This window comes from Lepidochelys olivacea (assembly GCF_965140295.1).
Source record: "Lepidochelys olivacea isolate rLepOli2 genome assembly, chromosome: 20".
Classification (NCBI taxonomy): Eukaryota; Metazoa; Chordata; order Testudines; family Cheloniidae; genus Lepidochelys; species Lepidochelys olivacea.
The window spans coordinates 5,969,271-5,987,510 of NC_140430.1; the positions used below are offsets into that span (position 1 = coordinate 5,969,271).

General features: G+C 48.7%; 1 protein-coding gene across 1 annotated transcript in view; it reads left to right on the forward strand.

Moving 5' to 3' along the window:
• Window positions 1-18,240, forward strand: part of LOC311510440 (keratin, type II cytoskeletal 4-like) — a gene marked incomplete at both ends in the record, with an annotated part of 51,082 nt that overhangs the window by 30,983 nt on the left and 1,859 nt on the right. Inside the window, 4 exons of the mRNA XM_084610102.1 lie at window positions 6-271; window positions 15,194-15,358; window positions 16,040-16,156; window positions 17,682-17,902. Of these exons, the coding sequence (XP_084466228.1) occupies window positions 6-271; window positions 15,194-15,358; window positions 16,040-16,156; window positions 17,682-17,902 (769 nt within the window). The remainder of the gene's footprint in view (window positions 1-5; window positions 272-15,193; window positions 15,359-16,039; window positions 16,157-17,681; window positions 17,903-18,240) is intronic.

The window sequence follows — 18,240 nt, forward strand, 5'->3', positions numbered from 1 at the left end:
TGCAGCTGTGGTCAACAGCACCACGAGCGTAGCTGGCAGCGGTGGCGGAGTTGGAAGCAGATATGTCCTTGGTGGAGGAGGTGGAGGTCGTGGAAGTGGCCTCAGTCTTGGTGGTGGAGGAGGCAGTTTCGGCCTTGGAATTGGCAGTGGGAGTGGTTTTGGAATTGGTGGCAAAAGTGGGATCAGTGTTGGCGGAAGTGGGATTGGTTTAGGAGGAAGCGGTTTTGGCTATGGAGGGGGGGTCACTTCGGGAGGGGGAAGCAGCTCTAGCGTAAAATATATCTCGACATCCTCTTCATCAAGCAAAAAATTAACTAGATAGAGCGTAAAAACTCAACTCAGGGACCTTTGAATTAACCCCGGTTTTTGCTGCTTGGCGATGGGAACTCCCACCCCACCTTTCAACATTCATGGGGAAAAAACCCCTCATCTTGGGACAAAATTTTGCCCTCAGTTGCACTGAAGTCAATAGGTCTGAATGGGAGTAACTGAGAGAGTAGAGATGGCATCTGACCCATTGCTCATTGGGAAACTGAGAGAACTGTAGCAGCGCGGATATACTTTCCTATAGCTTTGCCTCATTCAGGACTTGTCTCTGTAGTCAATTGCACCAATTTTAGTCCAGTGTAGTGCCCAGGGGCCTGATTCTCCTCTCCCTTATGTTTGTCCTGCACTGGTGTAATTCCATCAAGTCCGATTCTCCGTTGCCCTGCCGTGGTGCAATGTGTGTGTGAGACTCCCCATAAATAACTGCGCAGGATAGCAGAGAATCAGGCCCGTTGACGAACTCCTGACTTACGCCAGTGTAAGTGAAATCAGAATCAGGCCCTACGTTTTCAGCGTTCTGGTTGCTGTGGATGTCCAAGGTTATTTCCACACTCATGAAGTAACCCTGGGTTTTTCCACTCCGCCACTTTCTCCTGAATTTCACTGCATCAGCTCATATGTGTTTCAGGGCTTGGTCAGGACAAGGAATACGGTGAATTGTCCTGGCTTTCCGCAGAGGGCATGAATCCCACCCATTTAGCATCGTGAACGTTAATAGAGGCCCTGAGTCAACGTGTCCCTCCTATTTCCTTTCCGCGGGCCCACTCCTGTGTGATGTTCATAAAATGCCTCATTCTTGTTAAAGGACCGGCTGCTTTTCACTCTGTGCATCACCAATAAACTGCATTGTGTCATTAACGTCACATGGCTGAGTTTTTAAACTAGGCTCTTGCCTTAAACTCCTGGTTGGGTTCGTCTTTTGTTGCGGGACTGCGGTAACTGAGAATTAGGCTCACACCCTTGATGTACTAGGTTACTCAGTCTTTGCCGAACTTCCATTGGACTTTGCAGGTATTATTTTTGGCTTCCATATCCACTAAAAACATATGAAGATAGATGACAATAAAGAATCATAGGATCAGAAGGGCTCGCCAGGGTCATCTCGTCTAACGCCCTGCCAAGATGCAGGATTTGTTGCATCGAAAAATTGTTAATAGATTGTTAACTACAGCTGGGAAAAAATTGTCCTATATTTTTTTCCCGGTGAAAAATGACGATTTGGTGACACTGAAACATTTTGCAAATTTGTGTTGGTTTCACCAAATTGTTTTGGTAAAAATAAAAATGTTTCCTTTTGCCATTTTGGAAACAAAACCTGCTGATGTTTTTGGTCCCAAATGGCTTGTCACTTCAAAAGTTTATTGGCTAAAAATCAAAAATGTTTACAAAGGGTCAAAACGGAAATGAAACATATAGAGCTAAAATGTTTTGGTTTTGAAATGATTTGCTTCCCCCCAGGGTTTAATTTGCCAAAAATGTCCCAAAAAATGATCATTCTTGGTTCCAGCCAAAGCAATTTTAATATTTTTTTACGGAACTGCCCGATAAAAGTCCGTTATTTGCACAGCTCATCTCTTAAGCCTCAGAACCCCAGACTTCCTGCCAAGTGAACAGCTATGGGCTAGAGATCGTCAGCTGGCATAAATCAGCATAGCTTCTCTGGCATTAATGGCGCTACGCTGATTTATACCCGTTAAGAATCTGCTGCCCCAGATGCGTATCCACACTTATTTGTGCTAGCGTGCAGGAGACAAAGTAGCAAAATTGATGCTGCATAAGAGATGGCTTTGGGACATGGAATAATAGAAATTGTCCGTGGTCAAAACCATCTTTTCTACCCCATGTCTCTCTATGGGATTCCTGGGGACAGGAGCAGCAAGTTGTATGGGCCCGTGGTGCCCGTGCTCCAGGAATATTCAGAGCACAGGGCCCCGGCGCCACCAATGTTAGGGGCCAGGTCTCTCCCGTGGCCCCATCTGCAGCCCCTAAACACCTCCCACAGAGTGTCTCGCACCCCCCTCTGGCAGTTGCTCCTAGGCAGGGGGCCGGGGGTCTCCACACGTCGCTGGGTATGGGCTCTGGGCTGGGGGTTGGGGTGCAGGAGGGGGTGCGGGCTCTGGGAGGGAGTTTGGGTGCGGGGTGCAGGCTCTGGGTGGGGGGTTGGGGTGTAGGAGTGGGTTTGGGGTTCAGACTCTGGGAGGAAGTTTGGGTGCGGAAGAGGGTTTGGGGTGCAGGCTCTGGGCAGGGGGTTGGGGTGTAGGAGCGGGTTTGGGGTTCAGACTCTGGGAGGAAGTTTGGGTGCGGAAGGGGGTTTGGGGTGCAGGCTCTGGGCAGGGGGTTGGGGTGTAGGAGCGGGTTTGGGGTTCAGACTCTGGGAGGAAGTTTGGGTGCAGAAGAGGGTTTGGGGTGCAGGCTCTGGGCAGGGGGTTGGGGTGTAGGAGCGGGTTTGGGGTTCAGACTCTGGGGGGAAGTTTGGGTGCGGAAGGGGGTTTGGGGTGCAGACTGTTGGAGGGAGTTTAGGTGCAGGAGGGGGTGAGGGGTGTAGGCTTTAAAAGGACCCAGTGGCCCCCGCCACCACTACCGTCAGTGCAGTGAGGCTAAAGTGGCTTCCTGCCCACCGTCGCTCGGCGCAGCACGCCACTCCCAGAAGCGGCCGGCATGTCCCTGCGGCCCCTGGGAGGTATGTCTCCACATGCTGCCCCAGCCCGAAGCGCCGACCCTGCCTTTGGAACTGCAGCCAATGGGAGCTGCGGGGGCGGTGCCTGTGGGTGGTGGCGCGTGGAGACCCCCGGCCCCCTGCCTTGGAGCCGCTGCCAGAGGGGGGTGCTGGTCACTTTCAAGAGCCGCCCGAGGTAAGTGCTGAACCCCCTCCCCCCGCACTCCAGCCCTCTGCCCCAGCCCAGAGCCCAAACCTCACACTCAAACTCCCTCCCAGAGCCTGCACCCCTCACCCCCTCCTGCACCTAAACTCCCGCCAACAGTCTGCACCCCAAACCCCCTTCCGCATCCAAACTTCCTCCCAGAGTCTGCACCCCAAACTCGCTCCTACACCCCAACCCCCTGCCCAGAGCCTGCACCCCACACCCAAACTGCCTCCCAGAGCCAACGCCCCCCTCCTGCCCCCAAACTCCATCCCAGATCCTGCACCCCAAAGCCCCTCCCAGAGCCCACACCCCCTTCCTGCACCCCAGCCCAGAGCCCGCACCCAGCACCCAAACTCACTCCCATAGCCCACACCCCTCCCACACCCAAACCTGCTCCCAGAGCCTTAGGGCAGGTGTGGGGGTGGGGACTTGAACCCGTTCTGGGCACCACCAAAAATTATACAAATCTGCTGCCCCTCCCTGGGGATCAGGTATGCTTGCAGGGAGTGGGAATTCTGTACAAGCTGAAGTTTCACATGGACTCCTTGCACTGTTGTGTGTGTGTGTGTTGGGGGAGGGTACCAAATCCACAATGCTTCTGCTTCTGTGCTTTATAGACCCCTGCAAGATCGGCCCTGGTAACTGCAAAACTCCTACAAGTTAATCTTTAGAACGGATCCCCCACTCTGGGTCAAATTGGGGCCGGTGCTTTGGGCAGAGGCATGCCACAAAACTGGCAGCCGGCAGCATTAACAGGGGCGGGGGATTGTGACCATGCTTAATACCTGGCTCTTGTGCAGTTCTTTGACTCTTCGAAACGCGGCATCCAATAGACACGGGGCTCAAAAGCACCTGGGTGAACTTTGTAGCTTAAGTTCAAAAAGCTTAAGTTCAAAAGTAACGTAGGCACCTCCATCCCACTGACTTTCCATGAGACTTAAGCTCCTGAGGAGCAGATTCCCAAAGGTAGTTAGGTGCCTTAAGGGGCAGCCAGGCCTCTAGCGGGATTTACTACAGTGATTAAGTGAGTTCGGTGCTGAACTCCCATTGATTTTCAATAGAAGACATTATCAACACCATGGAGCCAGCCTGAGCAATGGCTGGTGATTCAGGTGGCTGTTTGACTCTCCATTTGAACCCTGACATGCTCATCTTCTTTATGCCTCTCAGCTGTGAAAACTTGTGTCAGGAAACCCACCCTTCTGCCTGTAGAGCTGTGGTCCCCAAACTTTTCAGGGTCATGGCCCCCCTTATCCCTGTACCCCTGCCCCTCCCCCACCCCCGGGGTTCAGGTGCGGGGCAGGGAGAAGAGCCCAGGGGCAGGAGAGGAGCTAGGTGGTGCTTCCTCCCCACCCCCCATGGGGTCTGGCCCAGGCTCCAGCTGCGCCCCGCTGAACGTTCCTCTGTGCCCTCCGGGGGGGGGGGCATGCTCCACGGTTTGGGGACCTCTGCTATAGAGGAACTAGTCCAAATTTCTGCTTTGTCAGCTCAGCTGTGCAAAGCATCTCCTGCTAGAGGGCATTGCATTTAGACCAGAGGTGGGCAAACTATGGCCCACGGGCCACATCTGGCCTGCGGGACCGTCCTGCCCAGCCCCTGAGCTCCTGGCCGGGGAGGCTCACCCCCGGCCCCTCCCTTGCTGTCCCTCCTCCCCTGCATCCTCAGCTCGCCGTGCCACCAGCGCTCTGGGCGGCGGGGCTGTGAGCTCCTGACTGGCAATGCGGCTGCGAGAGCCGCGGGCCTGCCCCTGTGCGGTGGCATGGCTGGCTCTGGTCGGGTGGCACGGCTGCCAGTCCTGGGGCTCTGAGCAGGATGGTAAGGGGGTGGGGAGTGGGGGGGGGTTGGATAAGGGGCAGAGGGTTCCAGGGGGAAGTCAGGGGACAGGGAATGTGGGGGGGGTTGGATAAGTGGTGGGGTCCCGGGGCGTGGTTGGGGGTGGGCGTGTGGATAGGGGTCGGGGCAGTCAGGGGACGGGGAACGGGGCGGTTGGATAGGCGTGGGAGTCCCGGGGGGCCTGTCAGGGGACGGGGATGTGGATAAGGCTCAGGGCAGTCAGGGGACAGGGAGCAGGGGGGGTTGGATAGGGGGTGGGGTCCCGGGGGGCGGTTAGGGGTCGGGGGTCCCGGGGAGGGGCGGTCAGGGAACAAAGAGTGGGGGCGTTGGATGGGTGGGGAGTTCTGAGGGGGGCAGTCAGGGAGTGGGAAGTGGGAGGGGGCGGATAGGGGGCAGGGCCAGGCTATTTTGGGAGGCCCAGCCTTCCCTACCCGGCCCTCCATACAGTTTCAGAACCCCGATGTGACCCTCGGGCCAAAAAGTTTGCCCACCCCTGATTTAGACCCTTGTGACGGAGTTCTTAGAGATGGAGCTTGAGTCAGCAGTCTCATCTCCATTAGCACTAATTAGATTTCCTGGAAGAAGGCCTAGTTGATCAGGAGTGTGCATGGTTACCAGGCCACACCTGGGTTAGGAAGCAAATGAGCTAATTAGCCCATTACCAGTCAAGGGGCTTAAAAAGTGCACAGGAAGGCAGTCTTTGAAAAGAAAGGGGGAGAAAGACAGAAGGAGGGGAAAGCCAGCTAGGGGAGCCCTCTGAGTAGGGCCCACTCACTCCCCACCCCCTCTTTGGAGAAGGGGCCAGAAAGCTGGAAAACAGCGCAAAGGTGGGGAAGCACCAAAATGCATTAGTGGCGGGACTGAGACACTGTAAATTAACTACATGCTGGTGTTCACAAGCAAGAAAGGTCTCAGAGTGTCCTGACTTTGTGGAAGAAATGGGGCTACAGTTGATGTGCCCTAGCACAATGCTTTAAAAAATATACTGATGGGAAAGACAGGAAAGCAGCTCCCTGCTTGTACCGCGGAACAGCTGCTTTGGATCCTGTAACCCAGCCCCGCTGTGCAAAACACAGCATGTTCCATAAAACAGCACCCGGCGGGTGAAGGCTGCAAGCCAAGCAGTTTTGACCCTTCAAAGTGGCCTGATAGATTGAAAGTGCTGAATAACTACAAGAGAACTCGTTACTCCCAGGTAAGCTCCACTCACAAATCTTCTGTAGTAATGTTCTCACTTTCATAGCAACCAAGGCCTTTGCTCCTCATATTCATATCGGGAGCATCTCCTGCTCTCCCACCACAGGGGGCTGTTGGTCCCCTCTGATCTCCTGCAACTGTTGTTGTTTAACCTTTCTTTCTCCAAGAAGCCACAATGATCTGGCCATTGAGTTCCAGATCCGTGTCAGTGGGTAGGAGAAGGGGTATCTCTGGTTACCCTACTGCTGGTGGGGGAGGGGGAATTAAGACGGGCCAGCAGTTTGGGTTCTGCTGCCCTTGGGCAGCAACAGTCTTTATAACTAGGACAGCAGAAACCCCTTACACTGCCGGCCTAGGTAACGTCGTGGTGGAGATTGTGGTAGCGGAAGCGTTGGGAGTGGTGGGGGCGTCAGCTACGGTGCAGTGATCGGCAACTTTGCTGGAGGTGTTGGCCGTAGTGCCACTCTGGGCAGCGCCGCCGGTGATGGTTTAAGTTTTGGCACCAGTGGCTGGGGTGTTGGAGGGTTTGGTGGCCGAGTTCCAGACGGCAGTCTTGGTGGTATCCATAAAGCAACCATCCGGAAGAACTTCCTTGCCCTATGAAATGTGGCGATGGACACAGAGGTCCAGGGAATGCAAGTGCAGGAGAGGTTGAGGGTCTTGATCTGCTCCAACAAATTTGCCTCCTTCACGGACAGGGTGAGACTGGGAACTGGTTATCGATGCGGGGCTGGGAGGAGGAGAAATTGCAACACCACCAGCATTGCTGCAGTTTAGATCTCAGGGGCATCATTGACAGTGACTCCACTTAGCTTGGTGGATTGACTCCAGTTTGACATGGGCGCAAATCACATTATGACCATTACAGTCCGGTTCTCTGTTAGCTTACATCTTGTGTAGTCACTTATGCCGGTGAAAATTAAATGCAAACTTGGTGTGAAATCTTCCCTCCCTTATTTGGGAGTGTCTTCAACACGCTGTACACTGGTGCATAGGTGCTGGAACTGTGGGTGATGGGGGTGCTGCTGCACCCCTGGCTTGAAGTGGTTTCCATCATATCCAGGGTTTACAGTTTGGTTCAATGGCTTGCAGCACCCCCACTATAGAATTGTTCCAGCACCCATGCACTGTGTAAATAAACACATGAGGTTCAGGGCAAAAGAATCTTAACCTTAAGCTTTAACTTCTTCAATCTCAACATCTACCATCATTAAATTAGTGGCTGACCCCCTTACCATTCTCTGAACCCCTCCCCCTCATAATTTTCCACAACTGGGAAAATGTAAATAGATATCATTTTAAATGCTTAAAACTAAACATGGGTACTATCCGTCACAATGATAACAATCGAATTCTGCCAAGCTCACTGATAAACTGTGATCAAGTCACACCTTAACCTTCTCCTTGTTAAGCTAAATAAATTTGACTCCCTTGAGCCTATCATCGTAAGGCACGTGTTCCAACTGTTTAATCATTCTTCCAGCTCTTCTCTGAACCCCCTCCACTTTATCACCATCCTCCTTGAGCTGTGGGAACCGGAACTGGACCCAGTAATTTTGCAGTGATCGCAACCAGTGCCGAATACACTCTACTCCTACTGTTTAAGACCCCTATTTGTCTTTTTGCTTTGTATTTGTACAGCACCTAGCACACTGGGGTGCTGCTCTGAGTGGTACCATTGCTGCAATACTGCATTTAATAATGTGGGTAGAAGCGGTGGAGTGAGTCATGGCGCCATCTAGTGGCTCTTCCCACAGAGAGGCTAAATGCTAGGCTCAGCTATTTGAAGCCTGTGCAATGGTTGGATTTGAAGAACAAGTGTCCTATCGCTGGCTTCCTCTATGGGGATGGTGGATATGACATTAGTGCCCGCTGCTTGCCGAGCGTGAAGCTGTCATAGGCGCACTGCAGGTAGGTGGGGTTCACAGCCACTCTGTTCCCTTGGTGTTTCCGGGTCAGAGGGAGCAGCTTTATTATAGAATAGGTACAAAAGGAATGATATTGTCCCTGCATAGCCTTCTACTCCAATACCACACATCAACCTCAAATAGCCGTGCCAAAGCTATACTCTCCTGCTTTTACAAGAAAGAAGGGTGCTCTTGTGGTTAGAGTATTAGCCTGTAGCAGAAGGAGGCTTTCAGGCATAGGTGTAGTTTGACTTCCATATTTGGGGCGGGCAGTGACCCTCCAGCCAGGCCAATGAAGCCATGTGTGTGAGGCAAATTCCACCCCTTCCCAAGGCTTGCAGGGCTGGGACTGCAGTGGGGTCGTGGCCCTGATGTGTGTTCAGTCTCACACAAGAACCTAGGGGGTAAGGAGGGCTAATGCTCAGGACTGGCCCTTGGAAGCCATGGTTGGAAACCACCCAGCCTCCAGGGTAGGGCCAGGGGCCGCCCCACTCCCACACGTGAATCCCAGTCTTATTCATCTCTCCTCATACAGCAACCATTCCATACCTCTAATAAGTTTGTTGCCCTTTTCCGAACCTTTTCCGATTCCAATATGTCCTTTTAGAGATGGGGCGACCAGGTCTAACCAGGGTTGAGGAGCCAAGCGCTCTCCTGTGTTCTTTGCTTGAGGATTTGCTTTGTTAGCTTCAATGATTCATTTGTTTTGTTCCACTGCCTCTAAATAAACTTCGCCATCTAGTGCTTTGAGCTGGCTCTTGCTGAATGGACTGTGGCTGGTTCACTGGGTTACTTAGAGTTGAGTAAGATATGCCGTTCCATGCAGTGAAATTGCACTCAGAGGCAGGGTGTCAGCCCAGGAGCACCCATCCTCACAAGTGCTGGAGGCACCACTAACTGCATGCAAGCGCACCACTAACTGGAGACGACTGGTTTTGTTGCTAGCAAATTGATGACAACACAAACAAAGTGGATTCCCATCCCTACTAAAAGATTCAGAGGTGCATCAGCGAGCACCACCTGGTGGAAGAAAGGAACTTGTGCAGTAGTGGCAAAAACGGAACTGATTTCATCTCTGGTCACGAGTGCTCCCAAGATCTGGAGATGCTTGAGTGCTCTTCACCTTCCAAAGGAACACAGATGAAAATGATTCCCTTGCGTGCCCTCCCCCTTTCTCCTGGGCCTCTTTCCAAAACTCCTGACAGGGAAGAATTTAGCAGAGATTATCTTTGCAGCCAGAACAATAAATAATAATAAAAAAAGGAGAGCTTGCTCAGGCATGTAAACAAAACACTCCATCATCTGAATCCAAATAGATATTTTAATGCTAGTGAAACCATCCCCAATATTAAACAACACATGAAAAGAATCTGGACAGCTCTTAGGAGGGGGAAGTCATGCCAAGATGCCATAGCATTTAAGGCCAGAACGGATCATCCTTCATGATCCCCTAATCTATGGACTCAACTGTGCCAAGCCGGGCGCCCACACCTACCACAGAACAATTAAGAGCTGCCTGAGGGTTGTATTGTCAGCTTGTGGCTCCAAGGAGCCATTTGGGCAGCTGGTGTGAATCGAGGCATAGAAATTGCCTGGCCACACCTTTCTTTCATGGCCTCCTTCACCACTGTAACTGAGTGTAATTTTCCCCAGCCATGCCCCCTGATCTGGCAGCCAGGGTGGATGTGAGTTAGGACTTGCTGGGATTGCTCCACACAAGGATCTGGATCTGCTGGCTTCAGGACAAGGATGTCCTAGTGTCGTTGAAGAACTGGCACCGGTTGTTAGCCGAGGCTAAGGAACACTCAGCTCATTTGAGGTGGGGAATAAACCTTTATTTATCTTCTGGACTGTGAGCATTTAGGGTGTGTGTGTGATGTTTTCAAGGTTTACTCTACAATTACAAAGGCTAGAAATGTACAAAAACCATATATATATATATAATATGAGAAACACACACAGACACAGACTCACATGACACCAGGAGCTGGGGCTTTAGGAAAAACATCCGCTCTCAAGACTCACAGTTAAAAACCACAAGAATTGGCAAGGCTGAAGCCTACAGAAATCTCTGACGTTACTCTGGATTGACAAAGACAACTGAGATCAGAATATAGCTCTTTTTCTCAACCCAACACACAGCATGTTCAAGCAGCTTTGCATTGCAGTCCAGTTGTCTTCTACTTTTTGGGCACAGAGCCATGGATTCTTCCCATGCAAGTTTTTAGAGAGATCCCCACAGAATGTTTTCATATTAACGTGATATGTCAAAAATGCCAATCTCTGTGTCTGTTGCATCATTGGAGAGAGAAGAGATGTTTGCTCCTTCTGTCCACACCCATGTTAAGTTATATGAGAAAGAAAACGACTCGCTCCAGGGGGATTGTCCCCCATGCCAGAATCCAATCCAGTTGTTCTAGTTGTTCAGGTTTGGAACTGCATTAGTTATGGCTGAGTCCAAGCAGGGCCCTAAAACAGCTAGGAATTCATTCGCTCCTGCTTCTGCTCCGTGTGGGCATGACTGGTAGCACTGTCAGGAACCTGCAATTACGCTAATCCTTGATCTTCCTTCTTCACTCTGTAAATTAGTCTTTTTGTTGTTTTTTGGAAGTAATGTTCCCACTGGAGAGGATTGGCTTATTGAGAGGTGTTTAGGGGGTTACATATCTTCTGAAATGTTTGGCATTGATCGCTATTAGAGACCAGATAGCAGACAAGACAGGTATATTGCTTTACAGCATTGTGGTTGATATTATCTCTTTTGCTAGAGCTGTTTTTTTTTTTAAAAAAAAGGGTGGGGGGAGAATCTCTCAAACATTTAATCAAATTTCCCTCCTTTTCTGAACATTTTAAATGCCAAAATTCTAGAGGTAGAAATTGCACTGACATTTTTCTTGACTTTTTCAAATTTCAGAAATTGACAATTTTTTTTTTTGGCTGTTTAAGGGAGCCACCAGAGGCAATTAGCTTGCAGTGTGCATTGGGTGCTTAGTTGCTCTTTTTGCCTTTGAAAATCGGAACCATAGTCAGACGATACACTCTGTATTTTTTGTCTCCTTTATTGTTGTCTTTTTGAAACACACACAATTTGGACTGAATATATAATAAAATGTAACCATCCAGATTTAACAATAATATTCGGTCCTTGGTGTTTAACATTTTTCTTCTACAGTTCTCGATGGGCTTTACAAAGGAAGGGATGCATTATTACCTCAATTTGACAGATGGGGAAACTGAGGCACAGAGCATCAATGTAGTCTCACAGAAAACCAGTGGCACAGCTAGGAATAGAATCCCCGGGGGAAATTGTGCCCCATTGAAATCAGTTGCAAAACTTCCACTGATTTCCATGGAGCTGGGATTTCACCACAGAAGTCCTGATTTTTAGTCCAGTGTCCTAGTCACTGGTTGTCCAAGGCTTTGCGTTTTTACTAGTGTCTGAAAAGAATATAGGGATTAGCCATGTTTGACCCTATGCAAACCTGATCTTTTTGCACGAAGATATTCAGACCTCTGTGGTTCAGGAGCCAAACTAGCGATCAACCTTACCCAAAAGAACCACAGTCATGTGAATTCATTGTTTCATTTACTATAGTACTAGCCATATTTAAACAGTATGACAGGGAAAATGTTGAGATATATCTATCTCCTCACAGCAAACAAGTGAACTTGTCTCTCTTTCCTTAGATATTTTTAAGGTCAGGCTTGACAAAGCCCTGGCTGGGATGATTTAGTTGGGGATGGGTCCTGCTTTGAGCAGGGGGTTGGACTAGATGACTTCCTGAGGTCCCTTCCAACCCTGAGATTCTATGAACTTAGTGGAAATTGATAACTTAATTGGTTAATAATCTAATAAAATCCTCCTGATTGGTTGTTAATTAAATCAATGGTTCAATGTCGTGTGCTGCAGGAGACGCATTTACAGCCACAGTCTTAGCATCACTGCACTGTGCAAGATTTAAAAAAAATAGACGCACTTGACTGGGAGAGTGACCTGCATTAATGAGACGGGGGCTGCACAGCCACCAAGTTACTCTTGCATCGTGGCAGGGATGAGTCCACAGAGGAGAAAACGGAGCCAAGCACCTCATTAGCACCGTGCAGAAGCTCTTCTGACTCGCTGATTCTCAGCTCACACCACACACTTACTCTGTGTCCTGGTGAGCCCGAGAGTGGGTGGAGGGTTTGTGATTGATCATCGTCCCTCTTAGGGTATGTCTCCACCGCAGCCGGCTGTGGGACTGCAGTATGGGCTGGCAGGCTCACACCAGCTCCAAATAGCAAGGGCACAGGCTAGCCATGCACGCGCACAGCCAGAGTCTCCGGCCTGCCTACCCAGCTCGGGCTGTGGTCACACCTCCAAGTGCGCTGCAGACATAGCCTTAGCCTGGCAACAAAAATGATTAGGGGGCTGGGGCACATGACGTACGAAGAGAGGCTGAGCGAACTGGGCTTATTTAGTCTGTAGACGAGAAGAGTGAGGGGGGATTTGATAGCAGCCTTCAACTATCTGAAGGGGGGGGTTCCAAAGAGGATTGTATCTGATTTTTCCAAAGTTCCAAATATCCAAAGAGGTTGTCTCTCGATCCCCCCCGGTCCCTGCTAGTAGACAGCTCTGTCCAGGGTGCTGGCGGTTCTCTCAGCACTCCCGCGATAGTTCTACTTCCCTGGGCTCCCAGCAGAAAACTGCCCTCCTCTGCCATGCCACTTCCTTTTCTATATGGGCCTGCCTGGCCCTGATTGGCTGCTCCCTTCAGCCCTTCTCTGATTGGCTGTCTCCTGCGCAGTCTCCCCTAGGGCTCTATTAACCCCTTAGAGCCAAGTAAAAAGAAAAGGAGGACTTGTGGCACTTTAGAGACTAACAAATTTATTTGAGCATAAGCTTTCATTATGCTCAAATAAATTTGCTAGTCTCTAAGGTGCCACAAGTCCTCCTTTTCTTTTTGCGGATACAGACTAACACGGCTGCTACTCTGAAACCTGTCATTAGAGCCAAGTGTGAGCCACAGACAAAGATTCCATGACCTCTATAGAAAAGCTCTGGAACAGGCTAACTACCCTTATAGTTAGAATGTCCATCCCCCCGCCCCCCCCCCCCAATATCCAACCTAAATCTCCTTTGCTGCAGATTAAGCCCATTACTTCTTGTCCTTCCATCAGTGGACATGCAGAACAATTGATCCCTGTGCTCTTTTTTAATACCAGTCCTTAACGTATTTGAAGACTGTTATGCTGTCCCCCCTCAGTCTTCTTTTCTCAAGACTTAAACATGCCCCGTGTTTTTAACCTTTCCTCACAGGCCAGGGTGTCTAAACTTTTGATCATTTTTTGTTGCTCATCTCTGGACTCTCTGATTTGTCCACATCTTGCCTAAAGTGTGGTGCCCAGAATTAGAGACAGTCTCCAGCTGAGGCCTCACCAGTGCTGAGCAGAGTGGGACCACTCCCTCCCGTGGTTTCCATATGACACTCCTGTTAATACACCCCAGAATGATATTAGCCTTTTTCACCACTGCTGGTGAGAATTGTTGATTCTCATTCAATTTTTCATCCTCTATAACCCCAGGTCCTTTTCAGCAGTACTACGGCCTACCCATTTTGCAGTTGTGATTTGATTTTTTTTTTTCCTTCCTATGTGAAGTACTTGTTTTTACTGAAACCAATTCTCCAACTTGTTAAGATTGTTTTGAATTCTAATCTGGCCCTCCCAAGTGATTGCAACCCCTCCTACCTTGGTGTCAGTTGCAGATTATGTGAGAATAAGTTTCTAGCCAGTGTGGCAGTGGAGAAAAGCTTGAAAATGTGACCTAGGCCCAGAAACAAAAACCCAGCATTTATTACTCTTTAAAAAATTTATGATTTTAAAACCGGTCTCATGATTTTTGGGAATGACTCCAAATTTTTTAATGCTAAGGATGGCCAATATTGTGTGTATATATATTTAACATACCTTGTCCTATAATTGGAGGATTATACAGTTTTGCTCTGGGTGGTATCTGAACTTCTCAACAAAACCTCGTAATCCGAGAGATTCTGCTCCAAAAAAAACCAGACTGAAGCTGATTGTAGGTTTTCCCCACAGTCACCATTTACTCAGAGTTGGAATATAAATCATTCCAGAGTATCTGTGACCTTTTTTCAGGATGTGGATTGTGTCTATATGGCCAAGATGGAACTGGAAGCAAAGGTGGAAAGACTGAAGCAGGAGACAGAATTCCTGAGGTGTGTGTACGCTGGGGTAAGAATCTTTTTTTTTTTTTTTTTTTTTTCAGTCTAGTCCTCTAGGAAATAACACTAACTTCTCCTAGAAGCATCTTATGTCCCAATCCTGCAACCCATTCCAAGTCCATGAGGGTACGTGGGGTCCACCAGTGCAGAACAACTGGCAGGATGGAAACCAGTTCAAATTTCTTCCTATGGTTACGTCTACACTGCAATGAGTATCTGCATCTCAAGGCGGGTCACATTTTTATGGCGAGTAGAAATTTGTCGAAAAATGCATTTTTTGGGGTGCCAAAACTCTTTGCAAATTTGGGAAAAAAACATTTTCAAAACTGTGAAAAAGCTCCCCTCCCCCAACACATACAGTTTGTCTGACTTTTTTTTAAAGTTCTTTTGGGGGTGGGGACTGAGAAAAAGGGGAGTAAGCCCTCCCCCAAATATCCAAACCGAAATGGAAAATCAAAACGTTGCTGTTTCCAAAAAGTAAATGACTATTTTTCATTTGGTTTTGAATTGTTGATTCAATAGACATCTGAGTCAAGAGAGGAAGAGCAGGCCCCAATTTGACCTTCTCTCATTATTCTGCAGTAGCTAAATGTAGATCATGTGCCCATGTTTTTCTTTTCTCAGTTAAGGAAGAGAAATATGTGTTTTCCAAGAACCTTTAAGCCCCATATTGCCCAAGGCAAAGCTCCTTTTGATATGGGATTTACTTCCAAGCTCATAGTTTGATCAAAGCAATTAGCAATGTGTTTCTAGAGAGACAGCATATCCTGGAGTATGAAAGAAGGAATCTGGAGAGGAAAGCACCTGGCAGCTGAATAAGACTTTATGTTGCATGTAGGAAATTGCTCAGATAGAAGGAAAACTCTGTGAGACCGCCATAGTTGTGAAAATGGATAACCGCCGAGATCTGGACATCAGTGGTATCATCAAAAGTGTTGGATGCTGGTATGAGGAGATTGCTCAAGGAAGCAAAGCAGAAGATGAGGCTTTGCACCTTGCTAGAGTGAGTAATCACACAGCTATTGTGTATGGAGATGTATCTGTAATGCTTGCACGAAAACATAAGCACAGAATACAATGCCTTTTCAGTGATACACAGTATATCAGTGAGAACAATGTGGGCTTAATTCTGCCCTCTGTTACACTGGTTCCATGGCAATATAAAACTCCATCAAAGCCAATGGTGCAACACTAGGTTAAAAATAGTGCAAGGGACTGGAGCATCAGTCCCTTTGGGAATGGGTTTTAGAAGTGCTGGACAGTAACAACCCCAGTTAAAGTCCATACCAGTTGAGCATCCTTAAGGACTCAGAAAATCTGACTTGGCTAAGATATTCAAAGACTAGTGATTTTGGGTTTTGAGTGCCCAGTTGGAGAAAACTTATAGGTCCCTGATTTTCACACAGTTCTGTACACCCATACTTTGAAAATAAGATCCCGTTTAAGCATCTCATTTTGGGATTTCCATTGATACTGGGTACCTAGGTGCTTTTGAAAAATCCCACTAGGTGCCTATCTGCATGTTTAGGCACTTAATTAACTACAAAAAATATGGCCCTTTGAAAATGGGACTTAGGCTCCTAAATCACTTCGGGACTTTTGAATATCCTACTTGATATTAACTTTTCAAGGTTGTCCTTTTTCTTTTCTTTTCTTTTCTTTTCTTTTCTTTTCTTGCTATCAGTTCCAGGAACTTCAGGAGGCCAAGGGTAATGATCTAAAATGCAACCGGCATGAGATTGCAGAGCTGAGACGGCTGATCCAGAGATTGCAAAGTGACTCTGAAAATGTGAAGAAACCGGTACGACAGACCATTTGGCGCCTCCCTCCTCCCCACCCCCAGTGACTGGATTTATTTTGTGTATATAGCATTGAAATCAGAAGCGATATGACTGAACCATGCTCTCTTCTTTTGAATGTCACGGTGGTTCCATATCTGTGGCTTCACTAAATCTGACCAGATAGTTTTCCTTTTCAAAGTTAATTGCCTAAGGGACCAAAAAAAAAAAAAATCCTGCTAACATTCTTTGAAGAGTTATCGGCAGCCTAGCATATGAACAGCCACACTGGGTCAGACCCAAGGTCCGTCTATCCCAGTATCCTGTCTTCCGACAGTGGCCAATGGACATCAGGCCATTGGATTAACCATAGGAGATGAAATAACTGGTCCAACAAACCTCTGGCAGTGAATAACACATTAAGCTTTTGAGAAAAGTTAAACACACAGTATCCCAGAACTATGATCCATTTATAATTCTGCTTTCATAGAGTAAGAACTTGTCTGCACAGCTCCTTAGCCGGATCTACACAGAGCAACTCACTGTGCAACTCATTAGAGTGCTCTACAACTTGCATCCCCTTAGTCCAGACTGTGTTGCTGTGTAGACAAACCCTAAGTGATTTGGGAGGACTCCCTGAATCCTTCATTTTTCTTATAAGGCGAAGTGTTAAGCAAGCTTAACCCTAGGTGTTGCTACCAACACCACCTATAATCACCAGGAGGCTATGGCCAGGTGTACGCTCAGGGATGAAAGTAACGCCAAAGACTTACCGGTATGGGGGCCAGCTCCGACCCCCAGAAGGGGGCAGGGCCACAGGTGGAAGGGGCGGGCCTGGGGGGGTCAGCATCCCCCAGCCAACCTTTCCACGCTGCCTAGCCCGTGCTGCCCTGGGCCCTTTTAAATTGCCAGCCCCGGGGCAGCTGCTCCTTTTGCCCTCCACTTCGGCAGTGGGGAGGAAGGGGCAACGACGTTAAAGTGTTGCCATGGCAGTGCTTTAAGCTGGGTTCTTTGCCGCGGCGGTGCTTTAAAGTCACCTGGGTACAGTCCGGTACTGGGGGCCACTTTTTACCAGTAGACTGTAGACTGCCTTACTTTCACCCCTGTGTACATTACAAACTTACATCAGTCTACCGACATCACGCAGGGTTGTGGAAAACCCCACCCCGGAGTGCTGTAGTTAGTTACACAGATGTGAGTAATACTGACCTAACCCTAGGTGTAGACACGCCGACTGGAGAAGCTCTCTCAGGGCAGTTGTGCCGCTTCAGTGCTGTACATGTAGACAAGGCCTGAAGCCTCTTTGCGGGGGAAAAAAACCCCCTAATCTCCGCCTTAAACTATGGAAGGGCAACCACCATCCCCATAATACCAGAGAGTTAGTTAATGACCTGGGAGGAGACATGGGTTTTGTTTTGTTTTTGTTTAGGCTGAGTCCATATTTCTTAGTTTGGGGCTTTCGGAGAATTTTTTATTTCTTATTGCTAAGAAGCTAGATAAAGGTACAGAGAAAAAGAAAGTGACGCATTCGGTTTTCTCCCGTGACAGGTTGCCAGTCTGCAATCAGCCATTTGTGATGCTGAGCAACAGGGTGACTGTGCCCTTAAAGATGGCCAGGAGAAATATGTTGAACTGCAGCATGCCCTACAGCAGGCCAAGGATGAGCTGGCAAGTATGCTGCGTGATTACCAGGAGCTGCGGCATGTCCAGCTGGCCCTGGATATTAAGATCGCCATATACAAGACGCTGCTGGAGGGAGAAGAGAACAGGTGGGTGCATCGTACCAGAGTTGGATGTGGGGGAAATGATCTCTGTGAACACACGACGGGGATGGCATTAGTATAATAATGAGGAGAAACAGACAGAAGAATATTGCAAGATCTCCATTCAGGAAACTGCGCTGCTCTAAAAATGTAGTTTAAGATTTCCAGGGGCAAAAGGATAGTGCCACACACAAAAGAGTGCAACATCCATGTGGATACAGCAGCTTGAGTCGTATTTCACAGCGTAGCTGCTCTCACCCCCAACGAGGCTAATGAGAGAGGAGGAACTTGAATGTAGATTTCAGAGTAGCAGCCATGTTAGTCTGTATCCGCAAAAAGAAAAG